At 47.7% G+C, this 23,039-nt stretch overlaps 1 protein-coding gene across 3 annotated transcripts in view; it reads right to left on the bottom strand.

Annotated features, from left to right (window-relative positions):
- Nucleotides 1–23,039, bottom strand: part of LOC147904151 (uncharacterized) — a 118,181-nt gene that overhangs the window by 25,476 nt on the left and 69,666 nt on the right. For all 3 annotated transcript variants that reach the window (XM_087372766.1, XM_087372765.1, XM_087372763.1), the window contains exons 8-9: nucleotides 14,373–14,498; nucleotides 14,148–14,286 (exon numbers count right to left, since the gene is read on the bottom strand). In XM_087372766.1, coding sequence (XP_087228892.1) covers nucleotides 14,148–14,286; nucleotides 14,373–14,498 — 265 coding nt within the window. The remainder of the gene's footprint in view (nucleotides 1–14,147; nucleotides 14,287–14,372; nucleotides 14,499–23,039) is intronic.

Genomic DNA, 23,039 nt, shown 5'->3' with positions numbered 1-23,039 from the left:
CTTAAAGAATTCCTATATGAGAAACACTTCGGAATTGATAATGTTTTTGCCAAATAAGCGCTCTAGCTTGTCCCACAATTGATGTGCAGTGTCATCAAAATCCAAGTGATGGATAACGTCATCAGACAAACCCAAACTAATGATAGAAAGACCTTTGTCATTGAGAGTTTCCCACGCTACAATTTTCTTTTCATCATAGTCAAGTTTCTAGTCTTTGCCACTAAACACCTTGCACACTAAACACCTTCCTTCATAAGCAGAAGCCTTAGTTGGAAAGTTCTTACAAAAAAAAAAATCAATGGCAATTCCCGCTTTGGAATACTTCATGTTCGCTTCAAATATTGCAGCAATACAGGGCTGAAGTGCAAGCTTGGAGCAAAGGCTAGAATAGTATGGGCTGTAGCAGCAGGCCAGCAACTTGCAGTCGGGGCAGGAAATGGCCAAGAAAAGGCATCAGACCAACTGGAATAGCGTAGACAGCAACTCATGTTGCAATGCCTGCAGAACCACAACAGCAACGGCCATTCCCGAAGTGGGTAAAGCAGTTTTGGACGACAGAGAACCTCCAACCATTGAGGAGGAACCATCCGAACACCGCCAGTCCAAGAGATTAGAGGAGCAAAGAAGGGCACATGAACACTTGGTCAACTACGCTTTGATGGCAGAGGTGATCCGTGCTGAAGAACCCAAGTGTCTTGAAGAGGCACAGGGTGATGATAGGTGGATGGAGGCTATGCAGTCGGAGTATGGCTCCATAATGAAGAATAACACTACGGACCTTGTGGATCGACCACCAAAATGCAAGGTAATCGGCACCAAGTGGGTGACAAGACCAAGTATAAGTCCAACGGCACGTTGGATAAGTACAAGGCTCGGCTCATGGCAAAAGGATTCGCACAGGTACATGGTTTTCATTATCAAGATACTTTTGCTCCCACAGCTCGACTAACCACAATTCGCAGTGTTTTGGCTTTAGCAGCACAGCAAAGTTGGCCCGTGTTTCAGATGGATGTAAAATCCGCCTTTCTGAATGGAGATCTCAAGGAGGAGGTATACGTGGAACAACCACCAAGATTTGTGATCCTTGGTTCAGAAGGTAAAGTCTGTAAACTGAAGAAGACACTTTACGGGCTGAAACAGGCCCCATGAGCCTGGTACCAGCGAATTGATGCCTACTTTCTGCAAAACGGGTTCAGGAGGAGCCCATCTGATGCAAATTTGTATATCTACAGAGAAGGAGGCAGGTGTATGATCGTGGTCTTTTATGTGGACGACCTTGTCATAACAGGGAACCATGAAGAAAAGATCTCGCAGACAAAGCAGTTGCCAGGAAGAGAGTTTGAAATGACCGATGCATTTCTGTTTGGGGATTGAAGTTTGGCAAGAGCCAAAACAGATCTTCATCTCACAGCTGAAGTATGCTGGAGAGATACCGAAGGCATTTGGCATGGCTGAGTGCAAGACAATTGGCACCCCTATAGAGGTTGACGTGAAGCTCTCAAACGAGGATTCATCACCACTGGTGGACGAAGCGAAGTACAGAAGACTTGTGGGCAGTTTGATTTACTTGTGCAACATACGGCCGGACATCAGCTTTGCGATTGGTGTACTAAGTAGGTTTTCCAATAAGCCTCAGGAGAACCATTGGAGGGTAGGGATGCGGGTGCTGAAATACATCAAAGGCACACTTGATTATGGCATCACCTATACCAAGGGCAACATCGTGACCGGATTCTGTGGCTCGGATTGGATAGGAGATGTGGACAGTAGGAGATCAGTGACAGGTTACTGTTTCTCACTTGGATCTGGAGCTGTGTCATGGGTCAGCAAGAAGCAACCTACAGTTGCTCTTTCTTCTACTGAGGCTGAGTACAAATCAGCATGTTTTGCTTCTTGTGAGGCAGTGTGGTTGAGGAGGATTTTAGGAGACATGGGTGCAGTGCAGAACAAGCCTACGCAGTTATCATGTGACAATCAGAGTTGCATGGCAATTGCCAAGAACCCTGTGTACCACGCTCGCACAAAACACATTGAGATTCAATATCACTTTGTACGCGAGCTCATCATGGATGGCGAGGTCGACTTGGTGTACTGTCCGACTACAAAGAATGTTGCGGACATCTTCACGAAGGCTCTTGGAAGAGACTTGCTGGAGAGGCATCTTCGTCAACTTGGCATTGGGCCGAAAACCACGTTGATAAGGGGGTGGGTCCATATCCATGTCCTAACATAGGTGGTTGGTACGGTGCATAGTAAGGTTAAGGACATAAATATGGAGCACCAACTGGATTGGGTACAGGAGCTTGGAGCAAAGGGGGAGTCGGAAGTAATGGAGGCGGAATGATAGGATGAGAAGGTGGCTCAGATGCTTTTCCAAGAGGAGCAGCAGGAGGTACGGGTGCCGCGCTAGAAGTTATTGGTGCGGCTCTGTTGACTGCAGTAACTAGAGGTTCCCCTGAAGAATACTCTGGAAGAAGCTTCCTCGCTCCTTTGAGGTACCTACACTCAGAGGAATCATGTCCATGGATCTCACAGAATGTACAAAATGAGGTAGAAGTAGGTACCTTACGCTTGGAGGGACACTCCCAATGACCATGGTTAGAACCCTTGCATTCTGTGCACCAAAGACCACTTCTAATCTGTGCCTCAAAGGATGATTGGCCATCCACCTTTATTCTATCCTTCAGACTTTCTTTGATTTCTTCTAACTCCTTGAGTTGCTGCCATGTGGATGATCCCTTCTCTCTTGGCAGCCTGGGTGGTCGTAGTTGATGATGAGGCAAAACTCAACTGTGACATGTCCAGGGAGTTTGTCAACCAGCCAATGGTAGGAGGTAATGCTTTCAAAAAGCACCCCTTCATGACAGCATCATTAGGTGGCACATGCATCTTCGCCGCCAAGTCCCTCATCCTTGTGTACATCTCAGAGATGCTTTCCCCAGGCTTCATGGTGTCAGTGGACAACTCATGGAGAATCATATGCTCAAACTTTTCCAATTTGAAAGTCCGTAAAAAATCCTCCCTTAGAGCTGTCCAAGTTTGAAAATGGTCAGCGGGAAATTGGTTGTACCATACATCAGCTACATCGCCCAATGACGAGGGAAAGACGTGTAGAAAGGCATGCTCATTCTCCACACCTTTGGCTTTGCATGCCATGAGAAATTTCCTCACAAGAGCTTCCGCATCCTCATATAGGCAACCTTTGAACTTCTGAGTCTTCACATGGCCTTTGTTGAGTAACTCAAGTAATCTGGCTTTTTCTCCAAGACTGAGAACCACCGTACCCACCCCAGAAGCTAAAGCGGGTGGAAGAGCTGAAGGGCCTCCAGACGGAGCAGTACTCAATGTGGGTACCATGGAGACATATGGTGGAGCGGCTGATGATACAACACTCCGTGCAGGAGACCACATTGGTGAACTTACTACTGATGTAGCCATAGTGGAGATATATTGTATTGGATATGCTGCAAGTACTACCATTGCGAAAGTAGATGGTGAAGACATAGAGAACGTGGGGGTCAATCAGGATGAAGAGGCAGTTAGGAAGGACAAGGAAGGGTCGAAGCCATGTATGATGGATAAGTAGCAGTAGGAAAGGGTAGAGATAATGGAAATGGCAATGTAGAGGGTAGGGACATAACCGGAGTAAAAGGTGAATCCACAGGTGTCACGGATGTAGAAACCAGACTCGAAGGACCGGGGTTATGCAGAGTAAACGAAATAGTAGCTTGACCACTGGATGTCAAGTTTGGTGCTGAAGTAGGCACTACTCCCGTTGAAGTGGTTGAAATGGCTGCTGATAAAAACATCGTTGCAACAAGAGAAGAGGGGCTGTGTTGACCTTGAAGCGCTTCTGAGGAGCCCTCGTCCTTCGTACTTTCCTCTTTCACCCATTCCCCACTTTGTACTTCTTCTTCTCCGGAGTCCGGATCTGACCACCACCGATCTTGTTGGTCCAAATCGATGAGAGTTTTGATGAAGTTACTTGCTCTGGCTACCGCTCCAGTAGGTTCACTTTGTGCTCGCCCCTGAGAACTTTGCAAACTTCTGTCTCACGTAATGCTTTTTGTATTGAGTTTGGTCGGCCGAAAGTCTTCTCTCCACTCTCCTTAAGTAGCTCCTAGTTGTCTCACTAGCTCCTTCAAGGGTATCAAAACTACTCAGCATAAGAACTCTCTCCTCTAGGACCCTAGAACTCCATTTCCCTCTTGCTACTCAACACTAACAGTGTCCCACCGTGATCGCCATAAACTGTCTGGGGGGGGGGGGTTCTTGTCCCTTCAGGAGGTGTTACTGGAGGCCAAAGACCTCTTGTGTGAGAAGCATGAGTGTTGTAATCTCTAATGCAATGGATCACACGGATTGCACTATGCAGTGGTGTGCGGGCGTCGTAGGCTATAATGCAATGTATCGCGCCGTATGAGTGCACTATGCCCGTGGTTGTTAGCCCCTGTTACAGAGAATCCCTAGGCAGTGAGCTGCGATCTCTGGCAACAGGCGGGTTTTCTTTCAGCCCGTTTTGTTTTTGGCCATGATTGGCACCTTTCCGATTTTGCTAATTTGTATGGTTGGATTTTAAGCATTAATAGAAGTTCCTTTTCTTTGTAAAAAATAAAATAAAAATAAGTGCACTATGCCAGGTGACGGTCACATGAGAAATCAACAACATGAGCACAAGAAGAGACAGTCATCATGCACTAGTGAACAATCCCCATATACGAAGGAAACAGAAAGAATGAGAGAAAGACCAGGTTGGCTGAAGTACACTTCACTGGAACAACATCCACAAGTCACAAGTCACATGAACCAAGATACACAGGTCTATTCCATAGTGGACAGAGAGGTACAAGAGGCGAGCTCATAGCTCAAGCTCCTATCTTCTCCACACACTCTCCCCTCGGCGAGCTCATAGCTCCAGCCTCGATCTCTCCTCACTCTCCTCTCTCTCGCTCTCTCCAATACAGAACGCCGAACGTTGAGTGCTGAATCCTCCATGCTCAATACTCCCCCTCCTTCATCCTCATCCCTGTGCCTTGGAGGGTCCCTCCCTCGCTAAGAATCTCCCCCCTTTCTCTGAATTGGTGATCCTCCTATCTCCTTAGCTGTTGAAGATAGCCGTTGCACCGTTGGCTCTCTTGATGGCTTTGGCGACTTCCTGACTCGCCAGCCTCTTCTAGTCCGGGTGGTGTAAATAATCCATGTGCATGTGAGCTGGATCACCGCACCACTGAACCACTGTAAACGCCTTCGCCATGAGCAACTGTTAATGCCCCTGACTGCTCCATGTGCAGAGCTCACCCTCCACTGTGGTTGAAACCTGATCAACATGTGGTCAACGCCTATATTGCAACACTCCCTTCCCAAGAGGACCTTCATTGTAGTTTGCTATTTCCTTCCCGAGACCTCGCACTTTGCTTGAGACTTGCATGAGGAGGCTAAGACTTCAATATAGGCAGTCCTTTAACTGGACATCATGGATTTCTTGAGCTGCAGAAAATTTCTCTTTGTGGGGACTCCAATGTGAGGACATGTACATGCGAGGTATCACTTTTGGATTTTTGTGATGATTCTATCTTATTACCAAATGTTGATCTAGATGAGGCTACAATGTCCGGAGTCTCTGCAAACTTACAAGCCCCAGTCACATCCTATGGGCATGTACTATTAGACATGGACACAATACATGATCTTAAATTGTTTGGATTGTTGGCCCTCCTTAGGTGGTTTCACTTGTTTTCCACATGCTAGGGGGCTCCAACATACTTAAGTATCTCATGGTATCCCCTTCCTCCGCTTCGCATATCATGGATTTTTTTGTCTCACCACCACCTCCAGAGCGGATCACACCTATTAGTTTTTGGTACATCCATACCAGGGCTTACAATGCACACCACAACACCACTCCCACACATTATGAGATGATGCATCCTACCCAAATCCAACAATGTGTCCATAAGATGTGACCAAGGCCCGCCTATCAGCTAAGACTTGCATCATACCTGCATTGTCCAAGTCAATTTTTGGCAACAAGCTTGGGCACCTGACACACGCTTGTCCTTGTGTTGAACTCCCCAACAAGAAGGACTTCTCCACGGCTTGAGAAATCCGCAATGTTTGGATAGAGTGCTGCATAAGGTGACGTCTCAGTCTTATTGATGTATAGTCCGAAGACGGTTGGTGAAAGTGAACAGCCTTGCTCCACTCCAGTAGGACCAAATCTATGGCGTAATGCCACTAGTAGGGCCTGTGTATCATGAAATCTTATGATGAGGGGGTACCCTTGGTTGGGCTCTCTCCCTACTCGCCATGCCCTCTTGATCGCATGCTCTGCAACCCCCAAGGTGGTAGCCACAAAAGTGGTCTCATCATCCATCAGTGTAGTGTAGCTACAGTGCGAGGGATGCCAGGATAATGAGAGACTTATTAGACCTTTGTTGTGCTACTCATTGAACCTCTACTGCTGCTCCGTGAGAGTGGCCGAGACGGTTTCCTTCGCAGGTTCCCGTTTGGGCCACATCCACCCATGTGGATGTCTCCTTGATTACAGATTACATGTTGGCAATCTGTGCCTCCACTATTGGTGTACTCCCCGGGGTTGTATGTAAGGCAGTGAACTTTTTTAGAGCTGTGAAATGTCCTGTCTAAGCCCCTGAATTAGCCAAGTCTGCTCCTATAACTGCTGAGCCGGCGTGATGTCTAGGCCTACCTGGAATCCCAAGTAACGTGTCGTCTATCCTCTAGGGATCCAGCGAAACCCCAAGAAAATACCCCACTGTGAGCTGTCGTACGCCTTCTCAAAGTCAAGAAGGAGTATGGCAAGGTGCTGGCCACTGTGCTGGGTCCACTCCGTCGCCTCTGAGAAAGTGAAAATGTTGTCCAAAATGCTGCGATCTTGGACAAAACCAGTCTGAGTGTCATGGATCAAGTCATGTAGCAGGGGGCAGATGCGGCTACTGATCATCTTGGCGAGGATTTTGTAGGCAGTCGGGAGGAGGGTGATAGGGCGCCACTGTCTGATCTCCTAACGGTCCTCCCCTTTGGGGATGAGGCAAATCAAGCCTGTCGCAAGGCTCCCTGGCATCTGTCCGCTGGAGAAGATATGCTCGAAGGCTGCGAGCAAGGGCTGGTGGATCTGCTCCCAGAAGGTGGTGAAGAAAGCTCTAGAGAGCCCATCCTCACCTGGGCATTTCTGCCCATCACTAGTGCTCACCGCATCCTGCATCTCTGCCACGGTGAAAGGGGGGAGAAGGGAATCACTCATGCTAGGCTGCACGAGCAACGGTGTATACCTCCACACCTCCTCCCTGCATCGGCAGCCACGAGGGTCTGGGGGCTCCTGCTGGAACAGGGATCTGTAGAAATCTGTCGCCAAGTCCCGGACCTCGTCTGGATCTATCCTGACACTACCACCATGCGCTCTAAGAGATCGGAGTTGTTCCCCTGCTGACCTCTGGCCATGAGTCCTGAAGAACTCTCTGCATATCCTGTCGCCTTTCCTAGCCCAGAAGGACTTGGAAGCATGAAACGAGAACTCTGAGCGTCGCTGGGTGATCTCCTCTAGCATGGCTCGGGCTCCAACCTCCTGCCGTCTGAGCTCCTCAGAGCCTGGAGAGGACTGCTGCATCCGCTGTAGCGAGGCGAGATCTCGTCTGAGACCCCTCTCCTTCGCCCACCACTGCTGTTTGACCTGAATTGGCTCCTGCTGACAGATGAGACTAGACTCGGCAAGCGCCTGAGCTACCTGTGCTGCCATATCCCCCATGGGGTCCCAATCTTGCTCCCACAGGTCCACTATCCTGCTGCGAACCGCTGCTCCTGTAACCCCAAGAGAAGTCCAGACTCCCTGTCCATCTGCGAAAGGAAGGCTCCCTCCAGCTGTCCCGACCTCCCACTGCCAACAGGGAGTCCCAATCTGCCTGCTCCGCCTGAGCTATACCGAGGAACTCTGGGCCCCGTCCCTGCTAATCCTCTAAGGTCTCAAGGTTATTGAAGTCCCCTCCTACAATCCAAGAATCCATCTCTGGCAATAACTCTGTCAAAGAGCTCCAAAAAGCGGCTCTCCGTCTGAGGTCGGTCGGGACATAGATATTGAAGATGCCGATACGGGATCCCTCAATATTCAAGCCCACCCAAAGCGCTCGTCCGGGGATCAGGGTGCCAAAACCACACACATGCTGAACTAGAGAAGCGTCGATGGAGGTACAGACACCCCCGCTCCTCCCCTACTCGCCAATCGAAGGTTCCTAGTAGGTGTGGGAGCGTCCTGTGAGGACCTTCCCACAATTACTGGTCTGAGAAGCCAAAAGCTTGTGTTCCTGCAATAGGAGCACATCTACCCTTCCCACCAAGGCTGGCTGGAGCTCCTATCTGAGCACCATCTTCCTGGGGCCGCGGGTTCCTGATGAGTGGAACCTGTTGATGTTCCAAGAGATAATGCGTATACTCATGAAGAGGGGAGATGGGCCACAAACAGATGTCTGCTTGCCGTCGATGTCGAGGTGGTCGGAGGATGTCCAGTGTGCAGACGAAGGCGCTTCTGTGAGGGTTTCAAAGGAGAGGCCGGATCATCGGACCCATCCTCTAAAACCTTCAACAGAGGGGAGAGGCCCTTCGTCCCATGGTGGTAAGCTCTCTCTAACCAGCTCGACGCCTCTGCCAGGGAAATACTGTAGAAGCCCGCTACCTCTGAGGTCCTCCACGGGTGGAGCCCTTCTGCGTAGACCCACTCCAGAGGCGGTCGAATAATGACCAAAAGGCGGAATCGTTTGGCGCTGTGGCACCATCTCAAACGAACGTCACCCTCCTTCCACTGCTGCTGAAGAAGCTCCGTTGCTCTGCTACCGATCCAGTCCTGCACCTGCTCCTGGGACTGATCTCGAATCGTCTCCCAAACATTTTCATTCGTCCATTGCTCATTCCCGTCACTAGTGATAGTGAAGGAATAGCTAGGACCATCGTGGGGGGCAAGGACGGACACCTTACCCTCCGCCCCCTTAGGGGGGAAGAAGATGTTGATGTCTAGGCATGCAGGGAAGGAGCCAATACCCGCTGCATCCAAATAATCCCAAGGTCCTGCTCGGTAAAACTCCAAAGGTAGAGCTCTAGGAGCAGCCCTTGGATGTGGGGACGAGGATGAGGAGTCTGAACCAGAGAGAGGGGTGCTGGCTGTCGAACAAGCTGGAGTGGTGCTGGCCTTCTGCGGGGAAGGGCCTCTCCCCTCCGCCGGGCCAGGAGGGATAGGCGCGGGGGAGGTCTGTGCTAGCTTCGGGGCTGCACGTGGCGCAGGCGGAGAGGGGGGTTCCCTCTGGATCATGCTCGAGGAAGAGAGGGGAGCAGAAACCACCGGTGCTGGGGGGGATCCTGGAGGGGGTGTGGGTAGGGGGACCGAGGAGGAGGGGGGAGGGGAGGGAGGGAGGGCAGGGTGAAGGATGAGGGGGAGGCTGGCTGATCTTCTCCTTCCCTTTCTCCTTCCCCTTACCGGGCTGCTGCTGATTGGTGACCACAGGGGGGGGCTCCTGCTGAAGATGGGAAGGCTTTTTTGGTCCTGCTTTGTTTCCTTTCCGTTTTCTTTTGACCTCAGTCCATTGACCTCAGTCCAGCCTTCCCCTTCGGGAGGGGATGTCGATGCCTAGCAGGGGGGATCCTGAGTTGCATGGATGGGGGCCTTCTGAGGTTCTGTCCTCATGAAGCGAGGGCAGGAGCGCGCCTGGTGCCCGAAGCCGTGGCATCTCAGACACTGATCTGGGCGACCAGTGACCATAATGCGCTGCATCACCACACCTATGTCCGTCTCGATCTCGAACTCCGAGGGGATACTCTGCGGATCTAGGACTGCCACTTTGACACGTGGGACACCTTGGGCTGCCGCCGCATCAACAAAGGTGTCCTGCATGGGCCAGCCAAAGTGCGCCCCCAGGTCCTTGATGATCGGGCGAAGCTCGATTGCGAGGCCTAGGAAAATGAGGGTAACTGGATGGCGAGGAATGTGGAAGCAAGCATCGAAGTCCGCTACACTGAAACCCCTATACCATGGGACCATAAGGATGATCTTCCCACCCACAGAAGTAGGGGATCGCCTGACCATATCGCTCGCAGCCTGTGCTGAGGAGAGCTTGAGCCAGAAGATACCACATCCCATGAGTGCAACCTCCTCAATGTGGTGGTCCTCAAGGTAGAGGGTGGACTGCAGCTAGTCCCTGATGTATGCTCGTGAAGGGGAGTAACCAATGACTCTCCCATAAACGGATGTCTGGGAGAAGTCCGTGGCGGCCTGCTTCACCAAGGAGACCTGATGCTCTGTCAGTGTTACGCGGTAGGCTAATGGAGGGGGGGGGGGTCCGTCTGGGCCACCGGTTCCGGGCTCTTGGCCGCCATACCGCACCGACAAACTGCGAACGCTCCAAAGGCGGGGGAATGAGAAGGAAACGGCAGAGACGAAGGAGGGGGGGAGTGGTACGGAGGCGGGGGAGGAAAGAGGGAGGGATGGAGAGGTACGGGGAAGCGGGGGGGGGAGAGGTGGTGAAGAGGGAGCGGGTGGCGGAGGGGAAGGAAGGAGGAGAGAGGGGGGGGGGCCAACGCAGCGCAGGGCGGGGAAGAGGAGGAGGGAAAGGGAGGGGGTGTGGCAGCGCCGCACGAGAGGGGGCGGGGAGGAGAGGCGAGGAAGGAGGGGGAGGGGGGGGCAGCGTTGCGCCGCAGCGGGGGGGGAGGAGGGGGCGGGGGGGTGGTAGCGCAACACGAGGGGGGGGAGGCGGGGAGAGAACGGGGAGCGGAGAGGGGAGGAGCGGAGCGGGGGGGCGGGGGGACGGCAAGCGGAGAGAGAGGAGAGGGGGACGGAGGGGCACGGCGGGAGGCGACGGTGAAGGAGGAGGGGGAGGGGAGGGGCCGCGCAGCGCAAGGGGGGGGTAGACGGGAGCGAGGGAGGGGGGACGTTCGCAGGAGCGGGACTTGGAACATTTCCTATGTACCTGTTTGGTTTACAACTACAACTCCTAGTAGAACACACTAAAACACACTCAACTTGACTTCATGTTCTAACACAGCATAGCCTGGTATGCACACATATGGAAATGGTTTCGCAGCCAAGGTATTCAGACAGATTGCCTCCCTCCTTTTCAGTATAGCTTGGACGCCCCAACCCTCCAGTTCCTCAGTTCCTCCAAAATGAGATCAACCGTATTATATGGTTGGACTTGCTTCAGCTCTACACATCACGGACTTTGGGGGGGGGGGACTAGAAGTTCCCCACCGAAATCCATTTCTGCCGCGACCACTTTTTGAGAGTATTAGAGGATGGACTGATCACTAGGCCCTAGTATTTGGAGGAAAGACGGGTCACACATGCATTGAGGATTGCTATATGACATATGAGACTCTCATCTCAACAGCTGAGGATTGAGGCAGAGAGGGCAACACGCACACCTCGAGCGCAGCGGCGGATTTGCACACTATGCACATTAGTTGTTCATTTCCCCTACCCATTATGAAATTCGAGGACATACCACTGCTTCTTTCAGGACGGGAAAGATTTTGGACCACTCTCCCTGCTGATCCATTTCCATGATCAAGTCTGCGTTAGCCTCTTTTTGATGGAGACAGCAGGAGGTGGCAGCACCACAAGAGACTGATCGAGCACAGAGACACGTCACTGACTTCTATGCCTTCGAGTCAGATTGGGACAGAATAAGACATAGCTCACATGAGGGAAGTATGGATCAGCAAGAAAGATGGCACAGAGCGATGGAGCCTGCGACATAGAGGATGACTAGAGCATTCACGAAAGAGGTCCAGCCCGTCGTTGTTCCTTAGGAGACTGCCCGTGGTCTGAGGTGTCACCCTCGATATGACACATTAGATGTCCACGGAGACCACGTCCCCCGCCACAACGAGAGATGGCTCGATAGCTACAGATACGCGGCATCTTCACATCTCATCAGAGAGCTACCATGGCCCCTGGATATGTGTTTGGAGGATTAGCACTACTTGCTTGAGTCTGTTTAGATTTTGATATTATTTTTAGGTTATAAGCTTAACTTAGCACCTAGTGAGCCCTTTGCTTCAGCCCACAAACGCTTGTACGAGCTATTTTGCTGATTGTACTTTTGTCTCATAGACCTGCAAGGCTCTTGAAGATGTTGATATGACTTTCTTTCTTTCTTTCTTTCTTTATGTGTGCGTGTGTGTGTGTGGACTGCCACAGCACCACGATCATAGTCGATAGTTGATCACATCTCTTGCTCTCTCGGGATTCTAGTGTTTTGAATTTTGATGTTTGAGTCATAGTTCTTGAGTATCATAGTATAGCTCTCAGCAAGGCCCCTAGCAAGTCTTTTCCTCAGCCCATAGTGGCTTGTATGAGTATCTTTTCTGATTGTACCTTGTCTCATAGGCCTGTGAGGCCTCCTGAAGACGTTAACATTCTTTCTTTTTTTCTCTCTCTCTCCTCCTTCCAGACTTGGCTGAGTCCCCCGTCTAAATTAATACAAAACAGTTCTACAAGGACCATCACTTCAGGATTATAGAGAATAACTTCATTGAAAGATCTGGATATGTTCAGACTCAATTGTCACATGCATGAAGAATTGCCTTAGTCCAGCTCAAAGTCCCGTCGAAACCCTACAATATGATGTGATCGATGAATACAGGGTAAATTCTTGGATCCATCATCAATATCAACACAAAGTAGGTCTTAGGCTTCGGGTGCTGTAAACTCAATTCCCTTCCCCTTCTAGGACGGAATAGCTTCTTTGCAGCAAGGTCACATTGTGGGAGTATCATTCCTCAGCACAAATTATTGCAATAGAAAGAGTGTATATACATGGCTAGGATTGACTCAAACACACTCACATTAGCAGACCTTCAAATCTCAGGCTTCACAACTCTTTGAAAGTGAATTTTAATGCATAATCTTCACTTTCTCAAAGGGATATCGCTGCTACCTAATTGCACTTCCCCTTAACTATTTTAAAATTTCCACAATAAAAATTACACTCCTTTTCGAGGGACATGGCTCAGACTAAGCCTTATTTGTACGACGTCATCTTGTGCAGTCATGTTTCCTCCAAGATGTTCATTTCACTCCTTTCAGAGCGGCCCATGCCTCTGTACACACATCTTGGGAGATTCTAGCTTAGTATTTCAGCTTGGCATGTTTGGAGGGCCAGATGTACAGAGGCGATGGAGAGTTCCCAGACTCACCCTTCCTAGGCTACGGCCAGTATACGGACTGATACTATACACACTTTTATTGCCATATGGACGAGCACGCAGGGATCTTCGAGAGCAGCTACCGCTAGGATGGATATTTTTTTCAGAGTTTGGAGAGGAACTCCTTTCTTCTTTGAGTCTCCTTCAAGGTTGAGGTGGCACTTTCAGCCTCCACCCTGGATTTTTGTTAGCTCTTTCTGAGCTAATTTATTCTTTCATGCATGTCATGATCTACTTCCTCACTTGAGCTTGCTCTCACGGTTTTCGTTCATACTTACTGAAGTAATATTTTTGAAAAAAAAAATTTTACACTCCTCTTCTAGCTTTCAATGGGTTGATATTTTCATCTTCTTGCGTGATGTATTTTACTGTGGTCTCACACTTCCTGAATTTTAGACCTTCATTCATTGCTGAGAAGTAACATATTAGAGAAAGGATTACAATACCCTTTTGATAATTTATCTATAAGGTCACAGCCAGAGCACTGTGTGTCCAAACCGCAAAAAATATAAATATTTTCAGGATTACAGGTTTAAGATTCTGTGTACACAACCCAAATAACAACTCAAAACGAAGAACATTGAAAATCAAAAACAAAATGAATAGAATTTCAAAGAATCTAAAAGTAGGGAGAGAACGATGTTACAAAAAATCAAAATGTATGGCACGTCAGAACACAAAACAGAACACTCATCTCATCACCACTAAAGAAAAGACACCATCTTTACTATTTTTGGTTTTTTTGGGAAAAAAACCACATTCTTCCCAGAGAGTCAGATATCCCTTTGGTAAATCCAATATTTGCCTTACTTCAGAAATTACGGGCATTTGTCAAGATATTGATACACGATATGATGTCAGACGAAGTAGCATTTACTGAGTGAATGTGGATCTCACCGACGAAAGAAGTAAGAGGATACCAAAACAGTGTTATGTAAAATTACCTCTCATATTGCCAGTGTTAATGGCATCGGGCAGACCACCAGGATGTTCATTGCCTCTAGCTACAGTGCAAAAGCCAGTATCACCAGCAAAATAGATCTTCTTTGTTTGGCCTTCAAGAACCCATGAGCACCACAAAGTCTGAAACAAAAGAAAGATTGTGATTTCACATGATGTATCTAGTCATTATTGCATGCTTTGATTGCAAGACTCTAATTGGTCCAAACCTTGTTAGAATCTGTAACTCCACGGCCAGAAAAATGTTGGCAAGGGGTGCAGATTGCTCTGAGTGATCGAAAATCTTCATTATCTCTGATGGATACCTGATGCTCTTGCCACCAGTCTAGCTCCACCTGCATTATTTAAATTGGAACCATCAGAATATGTATGTATTATATGTATAAGACCTAAATGGATTTATTTCCTGTGGGTTCTAATGAGGATCAATAATTTTGCAATAAGCATCAATCCAATGAGACCGCTTCAATAAATGTTTCCAAGCATGAAAGTTTGGGGAAAATAAAAAGCAGTGTTCATTTCATCACATTCTTTATTTACATATGGGACGAAAAGAGTTTCAACTTAGTCTAACCACACAAAGATGTCCAAACAGCCTCTATCCTGAAATTCTTACATTTTGATAATTAGTCACCCCTTGTGTGGGACTGGAAAATGCAAGGACCAATGGAGCAGTGAACTTCTTTGATTGGCGAGTTCTTTCACAACTTTTACTGTATGTTTTATCATGATTAAATCGGCTACCCTTGAATGGTCCAAGATCTTGGATTGCTAGCAGTCCCTCGGGGAAGGAGACAGACGTGGTAGACCTCAACTCCCAAAGATACTACTCGAGAACGAGAGGAAAAAAGGTTTATTAGCGTCTTCAAAATACCCAAAAAACCTATCAGACCAAAATCTGAATACACCCTGTGTAGGGGAACTGAAGGTGTCTGGTACACCCCCATAAAGTGCAAATAACATAAGTGAAGCAACACAAGTAGCTGAGGTAAAATGACATACGTGGAACAATGGAAGTATCTGAGGTAAAATGATGAAATTCTGGAAATACTGAAGATACTAGGAATACACCATTGATTAGTGTCTAGGATCTGGTGAGCTCATCTTTGCAAGATATCTGAAATCTGCAACTATTGCCCCTTGATCTGCCCTATGTCTTGCGTGTGCGAGAGGTGTGCTGGAGTCACTGCCAAGAAATGGGCTGACAATGAGGAGAAAAAACACTATGTACTGGCTCCATCATGACAGACTGAGGATGTGAATAAGCCTGGCCAGGGTCTCAACTAGGGTCCCGCTGCCTGTGGAGCATGTATTAGATCCATATCCGTTGGAACTGGTTGACAAACCTCACCTGGGACGCATACCAAATCTGCATGTTGGCAGGCAATATTTCAGGGCTATCACAGCCGTGATTCTTGCTTGCTCTCAGAAGCTCACATGACACCTTTTGGTCCAGGGATATCGCTGATGATTACTGTGATTTTTTGCTATGATCTTGGTTGCTGCAAATCCGAATCTCGTGCTCTACCATACAAGGTATGCATATGACTTGATGGCTCATTGCGGTGGTGTGTATGGAACTTGAGAAGCTATGTAGGAATCTTCAACTATCATCATGTAAACGTTCAAATCCTCCTACGAGCCCAATAGGGATGCGGAGGATCTCTATGGTCTTCTCTTACAATGCATGCAGTCTTTTCATATTTCATGATTTAGTTTTCGGATTACGAGCTGTCTTTGAGTTTTAGTCTTTTACATGTAGGTCTAGGCATAAGAAGAAATTTCACAGTTGGTATCAGAGCAGGAGAAGTCATGGAGACGAAAGCTGAATCGGCTGCGAAGATTGTGGTCTACACTGGTGCAAATTCACTGCATCGAAACTGACCCTTAGGCCTTACTTCATGGAAAAACTTTGTGGGCAGTGGGTGCAGGTACAGAGAAGAAGCCCACTGGCAAGATGGCTCAAGAGTCCCCAGACAAGGTCACTGCATGGGAAAGCAAGAACGAATGAGCGCTTTGGTATTCTCAGAAAAGATCTAGGATCCAAGTTCAGCTATCACCTAGTTACTCAAAACACGAGTTTTTTAACAAATGAAGGAGGGCGTCACCTTAGGCAAACATCTGAATCGAATGAGATCCATTATCCATCAGCTTACACATCTAGGGATTCGAGTTGAGGACGATGCTAGAATATGAAGCCAAGTTGAGTCAGCTTGGTGTGTTCTAGTGTGTTCCAGTGTGAGTTATAGTCTAGTGTGTCCTATGGATGTCACGTGTCACATTGGGAGTTATCCCATATGCATAGGTGTTCATATGTGTGTGTGTGCTCTTATAAAAGAGCTGTACTTGTCTATTGTCAAATCAATCAAGTATCAAGCTACAAGCTCTTTGGTCTGAATGTGAGTACTTTCATTTGTTCATTGCTTAGTCATTTCATTTCCATTTCATTGTCTTTCTTTGAGTATCATTATCTCTCTCCCTAGCCTATTCTCTCTCTCTCTCTCCTTCTCCACCATGTGCCTTCATGTGGTATCAGAGCCTCGTTTCCACTTTTCCCTTCTTCTCACTCTACCTAGAGGATGAGAGAAGCCCACAAATGGAAGCTCCCCTCTCCTCCAAGGTAGAGCTCTCTTCCAATCCTTAGCCTCACCTCGGGAGCTCATTTGGAGCTGATCTACCTCGCCATCAACTACCCCTTCTTCAGCCCGAAATGCCTTGCCATCAACCGTTCCTTAGCCTCGCCATGGTTCCTCCCCATCAACAACCCTTCAGCTCCAAATGCATCGCCAAAAGCAGCACCATTAGCCCGTATAACAGGTCGTACTGCTTCGTGACTGCTGCCTACTCCTGCTGCGCCGTACCAAACCGCCGTACATGCCTGCCGTACAGTCCGTACGGGCTGTACGGACTGTTCTGTACAGTACGAAAAGTTCTACTCTTCTGTACAGCTTGCTCCGCTGCACGTACAGCCAGCTCAACTAGCCATACACTCCTGCCCAACTGTCCATACCAGACAGCCTCGAAATGCGTGCTCAAACCTGCCTGCTCATGACTCTTCCATAACTTGCATTCTCTGCTACCTTTGCCCTCTCTACCACATCATTTGTAGCTGCCTACACGCCATTGCTCCTGCTCATTGCCTTTCCAATTGTGTGAGCTATTGCAAGCTGGTTATCCTTTTCAGCTTGCTTAATTAGCTACTTCAAGGTTGATACCATGGAGCCTCGTCCTCCTGAAGAAGTCACATTATCTAGGGAGAAAGCACTTGCCCGTATCGGTGTGAGGTTGGACAACAGATTGCTCCATCACTTTTATCTCACTACTTCCGCCACGAAGATCAAAGCCAAGTTCGAGAAGCTTCACGCTACATCTACTGGACCTGACCGATGAGCTTTATCTATTGTTTTACATGATCTATCTGAAGTGATTGATAATGGTTAGGAATATTTGGGTACTCTTCTTGGGGATGTTTCCCAAAAATGAATGCAATAAATAATGTGTGTTGAGTCAATAAAGGTCCTCTACCTTGGATTGTCCTCTTAAAATGATGTATTCTTTTATGGTGTGTGACTCCATGTTTCTAGTTAGTCCCTGGAGTCGAGAGGGGGATGTACTGTGGGAGCCATGTATTGGCATTGATAGGGTCTACTTATCAAGCTTGGCATATGAGTTCCAGGATGTTGGTGTATTGGTCTTCTACACCTCTGAGTTGTTCATGCATCCATGCTGAGACATGAGAGTCTGAGTCATGTTTGGGACGTAAATCTATGTGAGTGCTCAGTCCGACCTCTGAACCATGCTCAAACTTCAGCCTCTGAGTTGGCATGGGAGCCATGTCTAGTTCAGACATTGCACAGTTTAGTAGTCCTGTCACTATCATGTTCTGTCCTTGGTTCCAATCCAGTAGTCTCTCACCTTGCCTTCATGAAGGGGTGTTAGAATATGAAGCCAAGTTGAGTCATTTTGGTGTGTTCTAGTGTGTTGTGGTGTGAGTTCTAGTCTAAAGTGTCCTATGGATGCCACGTTGATAGAACAAAACCTGTATCAAGTTTTTGAGCACTGTATATAGCTGTGGGTAGGCACATAGTTGTACACATCTAGGGTAGGTGTGGGCTTTTGGCATTTGTGGATTTTTCTTTCACACACATGATGGACTAATGTATAGTTTTTTGAGACAATAAACTATGTTTTGCAAGGACTTCATGGGAAATTATGAAATGCAATGTGGTTGTACCAGACTTCCAGAGCAAGGGTGTCCAGTGTGTGGTCAAGTGAAATGTTTTTGGGGTCATGTAAAGTTAAGTCATGAAGAATTTTTTTATATTTTCCTGAGTCAACACAGTCTTGCATGTTACGGGAATTTGATATGTTTTGGTGCCCATGTCAAGGGGCTTTTCATGTGGGTTTATGGGGGTGCATGCAAGTCTTAATGTGCATGCTAATGTGTGTGGGAATTGTGTGACCAAAGGTCCAAAATGTGCATTTAATGTGCCTTGGGAGATATTTGCATTTTTTAAATGGAAGTGGTAAATTCTACGTGATGACGTGGCTGGAAAATCTTGAAGGGAATGTATGCATGCAAGGTGGCTACGTGATCAAGGATTGGGGATGCTCTGGCTGACGAGTGGGCTGATACGTGGGATGGTGGCTACTGGAGAGTGCTGGAAAACGTTGATGAGCGAGAGAGATTGCATGGGGGGAGAGCGGAGAAAGAAAGAGAGAGAAAAGGATCTGCTGGTCAATGAACAGATGGTTCATGGGCTTCAAAGTGTTGTACAAAAGCAGTGCGTCAAGGTGTAGAGGGTTGTGACGATCTGAGGGGGCGATTGGGCTGTGTACGGGCTGTCAACGGGGTGTGATGATCTGAAAAAAAAAAAAAGCACAGGGCTGATGGACGATTAGATGAGCGGAGAGCTAACGGGCTGATGGACATGAAGTACGAGTCGCTTATTTTTTTGGGCTGTGGGTTTGTTACCTTTAATCACACACAAGTGTGCAGGTTGCGTGGGGGAGCTTAGATGGAACAGAAGACAGATTGGGAGTTGTCGCTGCTGGAAGCACTCATGATGTGGCTGCTTACAATTCTGAGTATGACGTACAGCTTGTGTGCAGATGCAATAGTGACTGAACGGAAATCATGATAGGGACTTTTTTTTTCCCCCCCAAAAAGAGACTTCTATTAAGTATTAAAGAAAACCGTTAGAGCAAGCTCCATATGGGATACACCATGCGATGCATGAAAAGCTCAAGAGCCAAAAAGAAAGAATTGGGGCTGAGTGCCATCTCAATCCAGTAGAAACCTCTGAGAAAAAGGGGGAACCCTTCCAAACTCGAAGAAAAACAGTCCTTCTAGAAGAGGCTGCCCGTGAAGGGCCCTGCATGCTAGCCCAAATGGCTATCAAAGTGTGAACCGTATCAGTCCAAATACCTGTGAAGGGTGTATCTGGATGGCATCCAAGGCCTCTATACATCTGGCTCTCCAAATGTGCCAAGAGGAAATGCTAGCCAAGATCTCCCAAGAGGTGTCCACTGAAGCATGAGAAGCCCTGAAGGGAGTAAGTGGTACATCCTGAAGAGAGTAGGGCTCTATCACCTGCCGACGGACCGAGAGTGCCCAACAAGAAGGCTCACCCTCATAGAACACCTGGGGCCCAGTAAGAGATAACCATGTGACCGAGCCCCAAGTCATGAAGAAAGGGGAAGTATGAAAAATGATGAGTATCCTCGCAATCCCTTTCCAAATAGTCCTCGCCTAACTGTAGTCCCAAAGGCAATGTCGCACTGACTCCTCTGCAGAATGACAGCAAAGGCAAGTGGGATCAGCCCCAAAACGTGATCTCCACAGGTTCACTGCAATCCCTCCATGAATAGAAAGCCAAAAGAAAAGAGTGATCTTTCTATTTCTAAGGGATTCCCAGAGCCTCCTCCAAAAATTCCTACGCAAATCTGCAGTGATGAAGAAGCTGTCCCAATGGGGGGCTCTGGAGGGAACCAATGATAGGGACTTTGATCGATGAGGTCTCATGAATCTATAGGTGGAGGGGATAACTCGATGGATTAGCGTTCTTGGGGATTTTTTGTGCATGAGGATTCCGTACGAGAAGCATAAGTACGAGCTGTTTTACTTATACAAGCTGCTGGAAGGAGGTGTTGTAGATACATCATGTGTGGTTGATCTGTCGTACAAAGAACGACTATGTGTCTGAACAACTTTTGGTTGACACAGAGCTACAACAAGTCAAAGCCTTCTTTCCCCTCTTTCAAAGAGTCTGTGTGTTCATGTGTGTGTGTTCTAGTCAGATTGCGTGGGAGATTGACTTGTTATTTGTGTGCTCTGGATATCTGCTCTGGAACCTAGTTCATAAGCTCATCCTCTACAAGCCCACATTGCAGCTGATCCCTATGAAGTCTCAGCTATCTGACGTGGTGAAGTACATAATTCCTGGTTGTCTTTCCTTTTTCTCCTTATCATCTTTTTAGCGATCCTCCTCGGGACAGGAGGAGTTTTGAATTGAGATTGGGTACTCAAGACAAAACGGCCCAGAAGATTGGCTGGGGAATGTTGCTTGAATTTCTATGGTTAGGGATTGAAACTATGAAGACAAAGCCTCGCATGAGAGTAATTCATTGTGAGTTATGTGGGGAGCGTGGAAACAGGAGAGATAGATGCCTTGATGTTGAACTTCGCGTGATACGTCTCCGTGCTAAGGTTCAAAAGGCTTTGAAAGTAATTGCTCTTAGGAAGAAGAATGCCAGTCAGATGCCGGGTAAGTTTTCTTCAGCAGAGTGATTATTTTTGTTTTCTTCCCAGAAGAGGCTGGGTGGTATTTCTGGTTGGGAGTGTGTTTGAGATAAGTTAGTCAAGAGGAGAGATGGCTCATGAATTTCCTCGATTTCACGGGTTGCCCAATGAAGACCTAGAGAGGTTTTTAGACTGCTTGGAGTTCACATCTCTTATTAAAGACAAGAATGCTCCTGAAGTCCTTCTTCAGATTCTATCCTTTTGTCTGTTGGGAGAAGCAAGAACTTGGCTGCAGACTTTCTCTACAAGGATGCGTGATGATCAGGGTGCTCACAGAAACCCGACTTATCCAGAGGTGAGGACAGCTTTCCTGGAAAGGTTTATGTGTGTTAGAGATCCTGATGGCATTGGAGAGAGCTATGTTTATTGCAGCAACAGCCGACTCAGTTAGTGGATGAGTATGTCGGTAAGTTCATTGTGTTGTGGAATAAATGGCAATTGGCCTTATTACCTGAAGTTCCTCCCAGAGTCATAAAAAAGGATAGGTTTGTTGCTGGTCTGAAGCCAGAGATTGGGATAAAGATTGAATGTAAAGAGCTGGTCACTTATGAGGATGCTCTCATGGTAGCAAAAGAGAAGGAGAGGAAGCAGATAAGATTGTCACAAATGATGCAAGAGATGCCAATGGTTCAGCATGTGCCTCAAATTATCTCTCATGTGAAGCCAGAAATACAGAAGCCTGAAGTTTGGAAGGAGGAGAATATAAAAGAAGAAATTCATGAAATGTCAGAGCTTATGAAGAGTTTGAGTTTGAATTTGATGAACCGTAGGGGAAGAGGTAGATCATCGGGTGGTTATGGCAGAGGCAGCATGCCTTCTTCAAATAATTCAGGCCCGTGGCAGGAAGGACGAGGTCAAGGGTCATTTGCACCTTGTGTCCAGTGCTTTAATTGTGGAGAGTGGGGACATTACAGCACACACTGTGATAAGCCTCCTCGTACTGGAGGTGATGTTTATCCATTGCCAACAGGGTTAAATAATAGGGTGAATGACTATAGTGTAGAATTCAGATCTGATTTTATCACCTTTCCTAGATAAATTTTGTAAAGTGTTTATTGATGACATCTGTGTTTACAGTGGAAGAAGGGAGCACTGTGGCAAGCTGCCACAGCTGGATCCGGCATTTTATGAGATTGATAATAATGGTGGTCAATTAAATCCTAAGAAGACTCAGTTAGCTCAGAACAGCATTAAAATATTGGGCCATATTGTATCTGAGAATGGGATTGAGCCAAATCCAGGTAAAGTAAAAGCTGTAGTTATGATGTCCTCTCCTGAGAATACCAAGCAGTTGCATACCTTTCTCCAGAAGGTGAAGCATCTGTCAAGATTTATTCATATGTTATCTCAGATTTTGTATCCTCTTCAACAGGTGGTAAAATCTGAGCCTCTGAAATGGACAACAGAGAGTGAAGAGGTGTTTGAGGCAGTTAAGGAATCCTTGACTCATATTTCAAGTGTAAAGCCACCAGATTATTCTAGGACTTTTTATGTGAATCCATCTGTAGGACCAGATGCTATTGGTGCTATTCTTTTGCAGCAGGGAGAGGGTTCCAGATATATGAGTCCAGTCTACTATGCCAGTAGGGTGAAGAAAGAAAGAAAGAAAGAAAGTTTATTAAAGTCTTCGGGAGACCGTGAAGGTCTTTGAGACTAAAGATAACTGATACAATGAGCATAACGGTGGCGGTCTCAAAACGGGCCAGCCAACCGTTTCTACAAAAAAGAGGTTATGAAGGACTGTGTGTCTAGTCCTGATACAAAAAATATGTGTCTACCTCCAGACGATACAAAAAAGAAGGGGGGGGCACCAAAAATGGGGCAGAGGGGGGAGATACAGTATACATGTGCAGGTGGTGATCGTCAGAGACCAATCATAGAGGGGCCGTCAAATGGGAGGTCGGAAAAAACCCTGCGATAGATGATTGGCCTCTGACGTCACGCGGCCTAGTCGAGCTCGGTCGTCGGGGGCGGCGGGTGGCCCTGTGGATGAGGGCAACGGTAACCCCGATGGGGCGGGCAGAGAGCAGAGACGAGATGTCATGGACCTGGATGTGTGAGTCTATCCGCTGGC

This window comes from Dipteris shenzhenensis, chromosome 3 (assembly GCF_047967505.1).
Source record: "Dipteris shenzhenensis isolate YYH24624 ecotype China chromosome 3, Dip_SZ_1.0, whole genome shotgun sequence".
Lineage (NCBI taxonomy): Eukaryota > Viridiplantae > Streptophyta > Polypodiopsida > Gleicheniales > Dipteridaceae > Dipteris > Dipteris shenzhenensis.
The sequence above is the reverse complement of the archived record's forward strand: the minus strand, read 5'-3'. Positions and strand labels throughout refer to the sequence as shown.